The following is a 14,811-nucleotide window of genomic DNA, read 5'->3' as shown; positions in this document are numbered from 1 at the left end:
CACCCTCTCTGCTCCCTGTCACCTCAGCAGTGACGGGACAGCCTTGTCAAACCCCACGCCTCTGATCCTTCCTCCCACGCCCCAACCTCAAACTCTTCAGAAACCGGCTTGTGCTCCTTTTTTCTTTCCTATCACCCTGCAAGCAGCAGCAAATTTGAGCTGATTTCAACAACAACAACAACAAAAACCTCAGGCCAAGCTCGGTTTGGGGGGAGAAGGGCCCAACGAGCTCGCAGGGATGCCCACACATCGCCAGCAGCCTGCAATGAGCCCCCTCCCCACTTCCCAACCTCATGAGCAAGCCTGAAGGCGTTTATCTTTAAATGCGGGGGGCTTTGTGGAGCAGGGAGAGGGATTTTCCTGCTGAGCAGCTGTGTAAATGCCGCCGCATCCCGGCCCCGCGATGGAGCAGCGATAGCCCGCGGGGTCCCGGCTGGCTGGAGGCGGCTGCGCCGGGCAGCGCCGGTGGGGAGGCGGCTGCGGCGCTGCCGGACGGACCCGGAGGGGCTCGAGCCGGTTCCCTCCGCTTTCCCGGCGGTTTTGGCGTGTGAAAAAATGAGGGAGAGTGAATCTGCCTGCAAAGAGCTGGTAAACAAACACCCTGGGAGCGGATCTGCGAGAAGGGGGGTTGCTCTTGGTCCTGTGTTTATCTCTGCAAAGCTGGGCTGGCAGAGAGCTGGGATGAGACAGATGGGGGAGACTGCTGTAAAAAGGCGATTTTTTTGGGGGCTCACTCCTTATCGAGTTGTCCTTAGCTCAACTCTGGCCGTCTGCTTGAGCAAAATATGTTTATGCTGTGAAAGCTCCGGCCGGCTCCGCTGCCAAGGGGGCAGGGAACGCGTGTGCCGATAAGGGCGCAGCGTCCTCCCCTTCCCGATCACCCGATACCCGGGGCAGCGCACGGAGGCGGCCGCCCGCCTCCCGACATCCTGAGTTTATGATTTCTTTTACTATTATTTTAAAGTTTCCGTTGAAATAAAAAAACACAAAACAAAACAAACAAACAAAATCTCGTAATTCAATATCAATTCCCGTAATTCAAAGCTGTTGCTCTGCAGCTGCCAAAGCCTGGAAAGCTCCGGCCGTGCCAGGGGCTGAGCTGGCCCTGCGAGCAGCCATCCGAGAACACTGAAACTGCAGGGAAGAAAACGCTTCCTGCCATTCCCGGCCGCTGCGGGCAGGGAGAAGATGGTTTTTAACCACTTCTCCCGGCTGGCATGCTGGGGCTCGCAGCATCCCGGCGGGGCGTTCAGTGATCTGAGCACCCAGCGCCGCCCCGAGGGCAGCTCCGAGCCCCTCTGGGTCGGGGGGAAGATGAAATATTCACTTTCACTGCTGCTGCAGGTCGTTTTCCGCGGCCGGGTTTGGAAATAGCCGCGGCCCGGGCGAGGCTGCTGTAGCTGACGTGAGCAGGAAAGAGCCGGGGCGGCCCCGGGGCCTGTTTGCGAAGCAGAACCGAGTTGTTGTTGTTGTTGTGACACCGAATGGTTGCAAAACGCCGCCGCTGAAACCCCCGTGACTTTCAAAACAAGCTGAGCCCAGCTGCGGCCGGCGGCTCTCTGTCCACATGTGTCTGTCTGTCCTGCTGAGGGCCCTGCAGCCCCTTCCCCCGCTGGGATGCCTGTACCAGCAATTCTTGGGGCTTTTTTCTGGGTGAGAGAAGAGTCCTAGAAGCCTTTTTGTAAGGAGGAAAAGCCCCAGTTCCCCAGCAGCAGAGGTTTCCTACCACAGGGAACTGCTGGATATCTTGCCCAAGGGGGCTTTGCAGTGCTTGGGGGTGGGTGAGATGAGCTGTGTGCAGCCTTTGAATTCTGCCTAAAATAAAATAATTTAAAAAAAAAAATCCCAGGGATCAGTTTGTTTGCTTAGGGATTAAGTCACCTAATCTGCCAGGCAGCGGGTGGCATTGTGGAGGTGGTGGCAGTGATGGCTTTTTGCCCAGCAAATAATCCTGCCCCCGGCCACGGCTGGTGGTCAGGCTGGGCTCAAACTTCTCCCTGGCATCAGCTCTTCTCCAGGATGGGCTTTGGGGAGCAGGAAATGGTGCTGCGTGCAGGGAAAGGGTTGGGAGGGAGAAAAGGTTGGGAGAGGGATGTGTGGGTGAGGGAAGGGGCTGGCAAAGGGATGGATGAATGAGGGAGGGGGTTGCAGGGTTGTGACCTTCTCCTCTGCCCCTGTTAAAGCCAGGCTGTGGCTCCACAGAGCTGTTTCCCCGAGGCTGGAAAACAGGTTAAACTTCTCAACCTGGGAGCAAAACATCTTAATCTGGTGTTAAAATATCAGTCTGGGCCTGCAGGGATGGACTTCTCCTCCTGCAGGGGCTCAGACCCCACAAGAGCTGATATTGATGGGTCCTTAGCAAACCCCTCTGGCTATTTTGTATTCTATCTCTGAGATCACACCCCCCAAAATCAAGAGGAAATAGCTTCAAGTCATACCAGGGAAGGTTTAGGTTGGATATTAGTAAAAATTTCTTCCTGGAAATGGTTGTCAAGCCCTGGCACAGGCTGCCCTGGGCAGTGGTGGAGTCACCAGCCCTGGAGGGATTTAAAAGCTGTGTGGCTGTGGCTCTTGGGGATATGGGTCAGTGGTGGGCTGGGCAGTGCTGGATCAGAAGTTGGACTCAATGATCTCCAAGAGCTTTTCCAACCTTAATGATCCTGAGTTTCTATGAAATCTGTAAGCCCAGAGCAAATCCCCAGGCTGCCCCCACCTCCCTGCAGCTCCTTCTGGCTGCCCCACCTGCTTCCTTGGGATGCAGTGCTGAATTCTCCACTCCACAGGAGCAAGTGGAGCCAGGTCAATCCATAGGCACATGTCCCCAGTGCCATTTGCTTTTGGGGACACAGCACAGGGACCCTGTGAGAACAGGGAGAAAAGGGTTTTTTCCCCTTTGAGGGCAGTGATGCTTGTGCCAGTAGATGACATTGTCACCAGGGGTGTGTGGGCAGGGCTGGCACTGTTGGGTGTGAACAGGGGACCCCATGGAGTGACTTTGGGGTTGATGCATCCTGATGGCACTAGGCTGACCCTTGTCTTCCCTGCTGGGATGGATTTTGGCTGCTTATTCCAGAGATGTCCTGGAAGGAGTCCCCCTTGGTGTAATGAGTCCCCTGCTGGGTGTAATGAGCTGTCCTCTGGCTGTGGGTGGCAATGGCTCTTGCCAGGCCTAACCAATGCCCTGTGGCACGTCTGGGTGCTGTGCCGGGACAGAGGAGCAGGCAAAGTCACATCCTGGCTGCAAAAGCTGGCCTGGCAGCTGTCCTTGGGTCACCAAGCTCAGTGTGGCGCCTGGGGACTCATTTGGAAACCAGTCCTGTGAAATTTAAACTAATTAACAAGTCCTGAGCTGTTCTCTAGCACTAATTGGCAAGCCTGGCTTGATTAGTTTTCCCTGGCACGTCCATGGCTGCACATGGCACCGTGTTCCTGGCAGAGCAGTGGCCAGCTCGGGACACTTGTGGGGAAAAATGCACGGGGTCACTGGTGGGGGCAGAGCCATTGGTGGGGACAGGGCCATCCCTGAAGGTGTCAGAGGGGATGTGAGTGGCACCATGGATGGGATGGATCCCTGGGGAGTGACCCCATGAGGGGGGGTCTCGTGTCCCCTCCCTGCCCAGGGTGTTTTTAATGCAGTGTCCAGGTCTGGCTGTCCTGCTGTGAACTCGTTCCATGGGCTGGAATGATTAACTGGCATCGCTGGCCCCGAGCCTGGCCGTGTGTTTACTGCTGCCACCTGAGCGTGCTGAGCTTCCAGTGACCCTCAGCGCTTTCCCTCTTCACTCTGACCCCCAAAACCACCTGTAAACAGGGGCTGGGGCTGAAACCTGAGCGTGCCTCCCTGCCTGTAACCAGATACTTCCTCCACATGAGCCTGCTGTGCTCTGAAGAGAGCCTGGCATTGCCCAAATCCCCAGAAAATCCCCAAATCTGATCTCTGCGCTGCCCTTCTGCGTGGCAGGATGCCAGATCTTCCCCGTGCAGCTGATCCCCAGGGATCTGGGGGGCTGGAGAGGCACGGGGGCCTGACAGACTCCTGCCACACGCAGGGAGGGAGCGATGGGTTTGCTCTGCCAGGAGGTTGGGAACGGCCGTGGGGACGCGGGACTGGTGCCACCTCGTGGCGTCACCAGCAGCTGAGCCGGGCTGGACGCGCGGGACGGGACAGCGGTGGCACAGTGCTGGTGGCACTGCACAGGTGGCACTGAAGTGGTGGCACTGCACAGGTGGCACTGAACTGGTGGCACTGCACAGGTGGCACTGAAGTGGTGGCACTGCACAGGTGGCACTGAACTGGTGGCACGGTGCTGGTGTCACGGCGCTGGTGGCACTGCACAGGTGGCACTGCACAAGTGGCACTGTATTGGTGGCATGGCACTGGTGGCACTGCTCTGGTGGCACTGCTCTGGTGCCAATGCACTGGTGGCACGGTACTGGTGGCACTGCTCTGGTGGCACTGCACCTTTGGCACTGCCCTGGTGGCACAGTGCTGGTGGCACAGGACTGATGGCAGTGCACTGGTGGCACGGCACTGGTAGTACGGTGATGGGGGTCCCATCTGGATGAGACCCCCGGCCATGGGAGCGGCAGCACCGCGGCCGCCTCACCCCTGGGGCGCTGGGAACGTCCCCGAGGCCGAGCCCAGCTGTCCCTGCCGAGGTCCGGCTGCAGGAGCCGCCCCGGGCTCTCTCTCCGCTGGCATCGCTGCAGTTTCCGCCCGCGGGTGCCGCTGCTGCGAGTGCAGTTGGAGTGAAATGCTTTGCAAAACACGAGTGGAGCCAAGAGCAGCAGCGAGGAGGCCGAGTGTCAATGGCTCAGACACCGCGGCTGTGCACCTGGATTTCCCCGTGTTACTAAACCCACGTAGCTTTTAGGTTTTTAAGATTTTTTTTTTGCCCTCTCAGCAAGTAAACACCGCAGCATCAGGCAGAGAAAACCACAGATCGCTTTTCGTCTCCTGTTCTGTCCCAGATAAGGCCCGAGGCGGCGGCGTGGCTCCACGGGAAGGGGCTGGGGGGGCCCCCATGGATCACCCCCGTCCCGGCTGCCTGGCTGTGTCCTTCCCAGCCCCGTGGATTGAACCTCAGCTCTAAATCCTTGCTGTAATCTGCTCGGGTCAGGCGAGGAAAAAAACATCTCAGCCCTGCTGCTTTGTGCAGTTATTTTAATTTTTTAATGTTTGTGGGGTTTTTTTTTTTTTTTTTTTTTTTTTTTTTTTTTTTTTTTTTTTTTTTTTTTTTTTGGTCTTTGGTTTTTTTTTTATCTTTTTAGGTAGCTGGTGTTTAGTGCTGGGGCTTTTTGTGTCCCCACCAGGATACTGGTTCAGAGGTAGCAGCTGGCTGGGATGAAGTTCTGCCTCTCCTCCCAGTCCAGGCATGGAAAATACCTTCGGTCCTGGCCAGACTCTGCAGCCACCTTTGCTCGGGTTTTATCGCCGGTGAAATGTTGAGGCTGGAAATTACATGGCCAAAACCTGTCCCGGTGCAATGCTGCATCCAGAGGCATCGCCCTGGAAACCAGAAACCCCCCTGAAAGTGCCGGTGCCACCCTCGGACTGGGCGCTCAGCGTCCCACACAGACACTCCGCGCTCCAGGGGACGCCCCGTGCCCATCCCCGCCGCTCCAGCCTGCCGATGGCGGGGGATCCCATCCTTCCTCATCCCTGATGATGATGGGTTTGTCGGAGATGAGCAGGGCAATGGGCATCAGCGGCTGGTGCAGCCCCTGCCTTCCCTCCTCTTCCTCCTCCTCCTCCTCCTCTCCGGGTGGGTGCCCGGTGCAGCTGGTGCTGCCAGAGGGTGGAGATCCCACCGGGCTCAGCATCTCCTGCCTGCGGTAGGCGAAGGGCAGCTCCTCCCCACAGCCCGGCAGGGACATCACCGCTGCCGCCGGCTTTTCCAGCGCCGGGCTGGGCTGCGACACGTCGGGGTGTGGCACCGCACTCTGGGTGCCCGTGTCAGTCGTCTCCTCGCTGGGATTCGGCTCCGGCAGCAGCAGCTCGGCTGGGCTGAACCTCTCCGAGGGCTCCAGGAGGCCTGTCCGGGGCTGGCCCTAAGGGTTGGGTGGGTTTGGGGTGGAACATCCCGTGCAGGGCTGTGCGTGGGCATTTGGGGCTGTGGGATCTACCCCCTCCTGCACCTTTCACCTCACCTGGCTCATGTCGCCGGCCGAGAACTGGATGGCTTTGGTGCCCACGGGCTTGGGAAGGGGTGGGAAGAGGAGGCGGCGAGCCCTGGGGAGGGAGAGGTTGGTGAGGGGGTCAGCAATGATGGGGTGGCCTGAGCGGCTTTGGGGACGAGGGCACTCTGTCACCTCCTTTTGCTCAGGTGGTAGATGGCAGCTGCAGCAGGGACACCAAGCCAGATGCCCAGGTAGTTCAGGTTGCCTCTCCACGGTGCTCCCTGGGGTCCTGAGGGTAGGCATGGCTGAGTGGTGGCATTCCTGCCCCAACAGGGACACAAGAGAGGTTTTGGGGTGAGGGTCAGCACACGATGGGGAGAGCATCCCGTGGTCTCAGCCATTACCCAGTGCCTTGGTCTGGAAGGGCCACCAAGCACTGCAGGTCCTCTCGCTGTCCTCTGTCACCTCCCAAACACCCACCCTGTAGCCTGTGCCAGGCTGGAGGTTTTGGAGGGTGTAGTTTGATGCCGTGGCATCCACTTCACTGTCTGGGCAAACAAAACCGAACGTGGGGCAGTCTGGCACCCTCTTCCTGCCCCACGGGGATTGGGGGTCCCACTCACAGGTCACGTTGTCCCCCTCGGCCACGTGGCAGACGAGGTACTTGGCCAGCGCGCCGGGGCAGGCGGCCCGTGGGGACGGCTCCCACTGGAGCACAACCGCGGCACCCCCGGTGCTGATGTTGAAGGGCACATCCAGCGAATCTGCGAAAAACCGGGGGATTATTTCAGGAGCGCCCCTCCTGGAGCGCAGCAGGTGCGGACTGCGAATGCTCGGATGCTCCGTGCTCGGATGCTCCGTGCTCACACACGCACCGTTGCTGGAGTAGTGGTGCCACAGGGCGAAGGTGGCCCAGCCACGCTCCATGTCCCAGCCGTGCACGGCGAGGCGGTGACAGCCCGGCGCTCCCAGCGCTCCTGGGGAGAAACCGGGGCAGCTGGTTAGACCCACTGACCCCGGCTGGGGGGACAGCGGGGGCTTGGGGCTCTCCCTTGCCTGCCTGCACGTGGGTGCTGTTGGCAGGGAATTCCTGCCCGATGCAGACTCCCTGTTTGGGAGGCCCTGGCAGTGTCTGCTGTTCGAAGCAGAAGGCTTCGCCGGCCACCGGCGCTTCCCACTGCGCAGTCACGTTGCTGCCGGCCACGCTGACCTCCTTGAAGCTGAGATCTGGGAAGAAACGGGGGATATTCGGGGTAGCTGGAAAAAATAACGCCCTGAGGGCTGCCGGGGGAGCTCAGCGTTTCTAGAGGGGCGGTACCTGCGCGCTGCTCTGCCGGCACACGGAGCTGCTGCGCCGGCCCCGGCCCCGCGGCGTTGCCGGCGGTCAGCAGGATTTCGTATTCCGCCCCGGAGAGGGTGAGGTTGTGCTCTGTCACCTCCCCGGGCAGCACCACCGTGTCCTCCTCATGTGACCCTGCACAGCCACACGCCAGCATGTTGACGTGCAGCTTGTAGGTGACACTCCTCTGTTCCTTGAGGACTGGCTGGAGAGGAAAAGGGGGTGACTCAGGGGATGAAATGGTGGGGGGCACCCAGGAAAGCCCCAGAGATGCTGCTGTACCTGCCAGCTCAGCCTCAGCACCCGCTGCCCGTCTCTCCCCAGTTTGCCCAGCTGATGGCTCAGCACCGGCCTCCTCAGGATTTCTGTGGGAGGAACAGGCCTGATTGAGCCATCAACGTTTTTGAGCTGTTGGGATTTCACCAGGCTCCTCTCTCTCCTCTTCCTCACCCTCGGGAACAGAGATGTTGCTGCTCCAGTCACTCCAGTAGCTGCTCCAGTGGGGAGGCTTGTGCCGGAGCTGGACCACGAAGGTGCCATTGACCCCCAGGGCACAGGTCACTAGAGAGGGGTGGCAGCGTCACCTGGGGGTGACCCCTCCTTTCCCCAACTTTTGGCCATCACAGGCTGCTGGCTGGGGAGCACCCCCAGGAGATGTTTGTCCCCAACAACCCCACAGGATAAACCAACCTGAGTTTTCTTTAGCTGTCACCATCATGGTCTCACATGTCACCTGCAGAGAGAACCGGGCATGGAGACACCCTCCCAGTAAAACCAGTATTTCACTGGGACATCAGTGCTGCCCTGTGATCCCCAAACACCCCAGGGCCTGGGAGAGCCAAACAGTGCAGGGCACATGGTGGCCAGAGGCCCCCTCAATCCTGGGACACTCCTAGCAGCAGCTGAGAGGGATGGGGGTCCCCAGCTGTGACAGCTTCACTGGGGACAAGCATCTGGATTTGATCCATTGTCGTCATTACTATAATCTGGGTTTTTTCTGTGTAATCCCTGAGAATCCTGTTATGGGCAGCAGCAATATCCCATGGCCAGAGGACGAGGCAGAGCTGATAACCCAGGGAAACAGATGGGACACAGCTGGGTTTGGGGGGGACAGTGACATCACTGAGCCCCCACACTCTCTGGGCTGCCGTGATGCTCCTGACTGTGCTTGCCAGCTCCAGCAAACAGCATTTTTACCTGTGTCCAGCTGCTGCCTCCCACCCTCCAGAAGCGAGCCTCGTGCTGTGGTGGCTGCTTCAGGCTGCGGCACTGTGGCCGTGGCACCCGCAGCCTCAGCTGGCCACCAGTCTTGGAGAAGGACATCCCAGTAGGAGGTGGAACCAGTTTGACTGGAAAGATGAGGCAGTTTTGGGTGGTCTGGCAGTTTTCAGTGCCTGTGCTGGCTGCCAGCCCGGTCCCCGGGGCACTCACCAGCCTCGCTGAGGTGAAGGGTGTGGTTGGGGGTCCTGTGGATCTGGTCCCCCCAGCGTGCCTCCACCCAGGCCGTGGTGTTAACTAAGGTGTATACTTGGGTGTGCGAGAGGCTGTAGCTGGTCACCGTGCCCGCCTCAAACCGGTGGCACGGGCTGTACTTCTCAAAGCTGGGGAGGGAGCGGGCACAGGGTGGCACCCGGGACTCATCCCATGGGCTCCCCCTCCCCGCCGGCTGCCCAACTCACCAGAGGTTCAGGATGTAGGAGGTGTTGCCGGCGGGGCCGAGGGGCGGCCAGGAGCAGTAGAAAGGCTTGTGGGTGTCGCATTTCTTCCAACAGGAGAAGTCGTGGGCTGCCAGGGTGCCTGCGGGACAGGGCAGTGGCTGGAGGCTCCTGCATCCCAGCTCCATCCCGTGCATGGGGAGAGCAGTGGTGTGGCTGTTGCCTGCTTGCCATGTTGCTCAAATGGGGAATTAGAGCAGCGGCACCAGCGATTCTCACCCCAAACCCCCCGTGTTCCCCCTCCCCGGTGATGCCGGTGCCATTCGCCCCTTCACCATCTTTACTCCGTCCCTGTGGTTTTGGGTGAGTATCTCCATCTCTCTCCGGGAGCTCCCCAGGTCTTATCGCCCCCGAATCATTCATTGAAAGTCTTCTGAAGTTATCTCTCATCTCCCAGCACCGCAGGAGCACTTACCGCCCTGCGCCAGCGCCGCCAGCGCCGCCAGCAGCCACCCCAGCATGGCCCCCCCGGGTGTCCCACAGCGGATCCGGGGCTCCGCTGCCCTTCCCGGCTGCCCAACGTCCCCGCACCCCTCAGTGCCCCTCTCGGGCGTGGCGGCAGCCCCGGTGCTCGGCGCAGCTTCCCGCGCTTGGGGTTTCCTCTTCTGCCGAGAGCGTGCCCTTCCCAGGCGGGGCAGAGCCCCAGACGTGAGTGCATGCCCCACTTTTACAAAAAACAAAAGAGAAAGCAACCAATATATCCCCTTTTTTCTGCCGGCACGGCTGCCCCGCATGTCCCGGCCCCGCCACGTGCCCCGGCGCGGCCAGAAGTGCAAGGTAAGCAAAGATAAGTCTTGGGGTTTTTTTTCTATTTTTTTTTTTTCTTTGCACACAGCGTGTTTCTGCTGCTCTGCCCGTAACGGGGTGAATCTCCAGGTTGGCGTTCTCTGGTTTTTTTTGGGTTTTTTTTTTTTTGTTTTTTGGGTGGGGGTGCTGTTGTGCTTGTCCCCAGAGCCGCTCATTCCGTGCGACGCGAGAACAAAGCCCCAGTGAGGCAGGAGAGCGCGGTGGCACCGGGGCACCAGAGCCGTGTGACGGGGCGGGTGACCCGGGACGGTGGAGCCGGGTGGCACCGCGGGCCGCGCACAGAGTGCCCTTGTTCCCGCAGAAAGCGGCCCCTTGTGCGGCCCTTGCTCGGCGCCGGAGGGCGGCGGTGGCGGGAGTGTCCCTGCGCTGCTGGGACAGCGTGGGCACGGCCGGGCTGGGGGCACAGAGGGTCCCCTGGCACCTCCTGTGCCCTCCCTGTGTGCCCCCCTGTCCTGCCCGGGGTGGGGGTACACACCAGGCTGTGCTGTGCCAAACCGGACCGTGCTGGGCTTTGCTGTGTCACAACAGACAGCAGGACTGGGTAGGACTGGGCTGGACTGGGCTGTGCCATGCTGAACCAGGCCAGGCCAGGCTGTGTCATGCCATGCTGGGCTGTACTGGGCCACAGGCTCTGTGCTAATCTGTGGCAACCAGGACAGGCCTGGGCTGGACCACACCAGGCTCCCAACCCCATCCCTGCTGTGCCAGCCCCAGGCCCTGCCATGCTGGGCTGTACCATGCCAGGCAGTCTGTGGCAGCCCCAGGCCCTGCCATCTGTGTGCCAGAGCTGTTGTGCTGGGCTGTGTCAAGCAAAAAAGGCTGTACCAGGCCTGGGCTGTCCCATGCTGTGCTGTGCCATGCTGTGCCATGACGTGGCAGACTCTGCAGTGCCAGGATGTGCAGAGCCAGGCAGACTGTGCCAGCCTTTGCCAACCCCATGATGTGCTATACTGTGCCGTGCCACACCAGACTGTGCCACACTGGGCTGTACTGAGCCAGGCAGACTGTGCCAAACCCAGAATGTACCATGCTCTGTCAGGCACACATCCTGCCATGCCATGCCAGCCCTGTGCCGTGCCAGCCTCATGCCTTCCTGTCTGATGTTGTGCTGTGTCATTCCAGCCCTGGCCCATGTGGGGCTCATGGCATGCTGTGTAATCCCCATGCCAGCCCCATGCCGTGCCTGCCCCATGCTGTGCCAGTCCCATGCCATGTTAGACCCATGCTGTGCTGTGCCAACCCCATGTTGTGCCACTGCCATGCCATGCCATGCCAGTTCTGTGCTGCTGTCAGCCCCATGCCATGCCGTGCCAGCCCATGCTGTGCCAGTCCCATACTGTGCCATGCCAGCCCCATGCCATGTCAGTCCCATGCCGTGCCATGCCAGCCCCATGCTGTGCCAACCACAAGCTGTGCCGTGTCAGCCCCATGCTGTGCCGTGCCAGCCCCATGCCATGTCAGTCCCATGTTGTGCCAGCCCCGAGTCGAGCCGTGCCAGCCCCATGCTATGTCAGTCCCATGCTGTGCCGTGCCAGCCCCAAGCTGTGCTGTGCCAGCTCCATGCTGTGCCAGCCCCGAGCCATGCCAGCCCCATGCCATGCCAGCCCCAAGCTGTGCCGTGCCAACGGGGTGAGCAGTGGGTGCTCTGGGTGCGTGTGGAGCGGGTGCTGCGTGTGCAAGAGGTGGGTGCTGCGGGTGAGAGGGGGGTGCTCTGCGTGTGCAAGAGGTGGGTGCTGCCAGTGGGAGTTGGGTGCTCTGCAGGAGTGTGAGAGGAGCAGGAGTGGGGGGCTCTGCGTGGGTGAGGTGAGAGATGGGGGCTGTGGGTGACAGGTGGGTGCTGCGGGGGCCAGGGGTGGGTGCTGTGTGTCAGCAGTGTGGGACAGGAGGGACAGGAGCCGGGTACCCACCCGGGAGCCTGGCAGGGTCCGAGCCCCAGCTCCGGGCACCCCCCCGGGAGCCTGGCAGGGTCCGATCCCCAGCTCCGGGTACGCCCCCGGGAGCCTGGCACGGTCCGAGCCCCAGCTCCGGGTACGCCCCCGGGAGCCTGGCAGGGTCCGAGCCCCAGCTCCGGGTACGCCCCCGGGAGCCTGGCAGGGTCCGAGCCCCAGATATGCCATGGGATGTTGGGTTGGTACCCAGCTGTGTGGGAGCTCCCGTGGGAGCACCGTGGTCCCTCCAGCCCAGCTCCCGATGCCGGTTCGTGCCGAACCGCTGTGCCAGCCCCTCTCTGAGCCCCTCTCTTGCCTGGCGTTGCTGCTCCCTTAGGCAGAGGGACGCCCATCCTGCTGCCCACCCTGCAGCCGCTCCCGCAGGAGCCCCGGCGCTCACTGCCGCGCTGGAGGGGTGATGACCGGGAACCCCCCGGCTGGCAGAGCTGAGTGCTGAGCCGGATTTTCCGGGTGACCTGACGCCTCCATCCCCATCTGCAGTATCCGGGGGCCCGGGCGGAGCTGTCGGCGCGGTTGGAGGATGGCACGGCGCTGCCTTCATCCGAGCTGGCAGCTCCGCGGGCAGCTGCGCTCCGCTGCACGCTCAGCCCGGGAGAGAGCCCTGTGCGGGAGCTGCCTCCCCGCGGAGGCGATGGACAGAGCCATGGCCCTGGGCTTCGGGGCCCGGGGCTCTGGGTGGCGTTCCTGGCAGTCCCGGGAGGGGCAGAGTCGTGGCACCCGGCTGAGTGCCCACATGCCCGTGGCAGGAGGGGTGGGAAGGGGCTCCCACCAGGGGCTTAATCCCAAAGGGCTGAGCAGCAATGCTGCCCCAGTGCTGCCCCAATGCCGTCCCTGGTGCTGTCCCTGATGCCATCCCTACTGCCATCACTGATGCCATCCTCGGTGCTGTCCCCAGTGCGGTCCCTAATGCTGTCCTCACAGGGATCAGCTGATGGTTAATCCTGGCTCCCACTGGGACTTGCCGAAGGGACAGGCACAGTGCTGGACAGTGCTGGTGTGTCAGGCACCCTGTGGGTGCCAGCTCTGTGACTCTACCCCCACAGGGGTCCTCAGGGCCACTGGGGATGCTCTAGGTGTCCCTGGGGACACAGAGTGGCCAGAGAGCCCCTGGCAGTGAAGGGTATTGGATTCTCTGAGCACTGGCACCCATAGATGAGTGTGGGTGACCATGGGGGACAGTCCTCTGTCCCACTGTTCCATCTCCACACAGCTGAGCTGTAAAACCCCCAGCGTGACCCGCCTCTGCCTCCTGCCCTGCACAGGGGCTGGTGGCCAGTGGCACAGCTCCAGGTGTGGCTGGGATCAGGCTGGGTGACAGCAGGGGTGGCTGAGGGTGCTGGGGGCTCCCACTCCATGTAAGAACCTGGTATCCCCTCACCCTGCCCGGGCCTGGGGTCAGCTGTGCTGGATGCACAGGGACACCCACACCCTGTCCCCTGTCCCTGCACCCACAGACGTGTCCCATGCCACCCCGGGGCAGACGTGCACCCGTGGGCCCCGGGGCTGCCGAGTCCCTGTGCACCCAGGCATGATGTCACCCGTTGCCATGGCAATGCTGCTGCATCACTGCGTTGCAGCGCGCCCCAATCCCGGGATTTCCACAGGGGCTGCGTGGCGTGGGCAGCAGGATGGGGCATGGCTACCCCGGGGTTTGGGGGGTGGGTGGATGGATGCTGCTGGGGGCCTCCACATGGGCGGCAGCAGCTCCAGCCCACAGGGAGCTCCGTGCCTGTGCCAAAAATGGGTCCTGGCTGCTCAGGGGTACAGGACTGGTGGGCACAGGGTCAGGGCAATGATGGGGCATTAACCAGCACCTGCAGCTGCCTCATGTCCCTGCATCCCACAGTGTGCCAGGGCACACATCAGCCTGTCCGCTCTGTGCCACTCACAGTGTGCTGGCAGAATCTGTGTCACTCTGTGGGGTGACAGGTGGCACACAGGTGGGGACCAGAGCAGTGCTGGAGCCGGATGGTGCCCACCACACCAGGAGGATGGCACTGGCATGGGTTCCTGTCCCCAGCTGCCCTTTGGCCCTTTGCACCACCTGTGAGCAAACAGTTCTCACAAGAAATATTCCCAGAGGCTGGAAAAATAAATAACCTAGGGGCTGCTGGCTGCTTCCCATTCCCGGGCCGGGGGGGACAGGGTGGGGGACAGGGTGAAGCCACCATCCTAGGGCCATGCTCCAGCTGGGCACATGGGTGCTGGTCCCACTGCACCGCCCTCGTGCCACCGCTCCTGGGCCTGGCCATGGGACCAGCAGCCCTGGGGACACTGAAAGATGTCCTCTTGTGCTGGGTGATTTGTCACCCTCGCCGTGGGCACTGCGAGTGGGGATCGATCCCGTGGTGACAGTGTGTGGCAGTGGAGGTGCTGCCAGGTGTGTGGGTGTGGCTGGCAGGAGTGGCAGGTGGCACCGCCGGCTCCCAGGGCCACACTCTGACCCCACCTCGTGCTTGTCTTGTTGCAGAAGGAGCTGAGCCTGCCGCGCCGAGGAAGAGCGTAAGTCCCGAGCTGGGCCACCCGGGGCGGGGTGGGTGTCACCGGGAGGGTCACACCTGGGACATAGCACTGCCACCGTGGGTGGCAGCAGGGATGGCTGTTGAATGGCACCAGGGCTTGTTGTCCCCAAATCTGGGGTGGCATCATCGTGTTCTCTGGCACTGGAGGGACCTGACTGCTCATCTGCTGGGGAGTACTGGGATGTGCTGGGGTTATCTGGGGTGTACTGGGGTTAACTGGGGTGTACTGGGGTGTTTGTGCTCTGCTGTAAGTGTGTTGGGGTGTTCTGAGCAGTACCGGGGTGTACTGGAGTGTACTGGGATGTACTGGGGTGTACTGGGGTGTTCTGAGCAGTACTGGGGTGTGCTGGAGTGTACTG

General features: G+C 61.5%; 1 protein-coding gene across 1 annotated transcript; it reads right to left on the bottom strand.

Annotated features, from left to right (window-relative positions):
* Window positions 1-5,292: 5,292 nt before the first annotated feature.
* On the bottom strand, window positions 5,293-9,720 carry IL12RB1 (interleukin 12 receptor subunit beta 1). The gene is made up of 15 exons (XM_041482483.1): window positions 9,590-9,720; window positions 9,139-9,256; window positions 8,891-9,060; window positions 8,657-8,808; window positions 8,150-8,192; window positions 7,910-8,020; window positions 7,742-7,824; window positions 7,415-7,664; window positions 7,177-7,377; window positions 6,990-7,097; window positions 6,744-6,884; window positions 6,525-6,668; window positions 6,313-6,409; window positions 6,151-6,232; window positions 5,293-6,051 (listed from the first exon to the last, which is right to left on the bottom strand). Exons 1-15 carry the CDS (start codon window positions 9,633-9,635, stop codon window positions 5,563-5,565), a joined length of 2,235 nt encoding a protein of 744 aa, XP_041338417.1. The 5' UTR covers window positions 9,636-9,720; the 3' UTR covers window positions 5,293-5,562.
* Window positions 9,721-14,811: the final 5,091 nt, after the last annotated feature.

Source organism: Pyrgilauda ruficollis, unplaced genomic scaffold, assembly GCF_017590135.1.
Source record: "Pyrgilauda ruficollis isolate IOZ18807 unplaced genomic scaffold, ASM1759013v1 scaffold115, whole genome shotgun sequence".
Taxonomy (NCBI): Eukaryota; Metazoa; Chordata; class Aves; order Passeriformes; family Passeridae; genus Pyrgilauda; species Pyrgilauda ruficollis.
The sequence above is the reverse complement of the archived record's forward strand: the minus strand, read 5'-3'. Positions and strand labels throughout refer to the sequence as shown.

What these genes read in the sequence shown, in the direction of transcription:
- IL12RB1 (XM_041482483.1), bottom strand. Translation starts at nt 9,635, where the DNA reads ATGCTGGGGTGGCTGCTGGCGGCGCTGGCGGCGCTGGCGCAGGGCG. An exon ending in CAACATCTCTGTTCCCGAGG is followed by an intron (nt 7,825 to 7,909) that starts GTGAGGAAGAGG and finishes TTCCTCCCACAG; the next exon opens with AAATCCTGAGGAGGCCGGTG. An exon ending in TACCACCTGAGCAAAAGGAG is followed by an intron (nt 6,233 to 6,312) that starts GTGACAGAGTGC and finishes CTCCCTCCCCAG; the next exon opens with GGCTCGCCGCCTCCTCTTCC.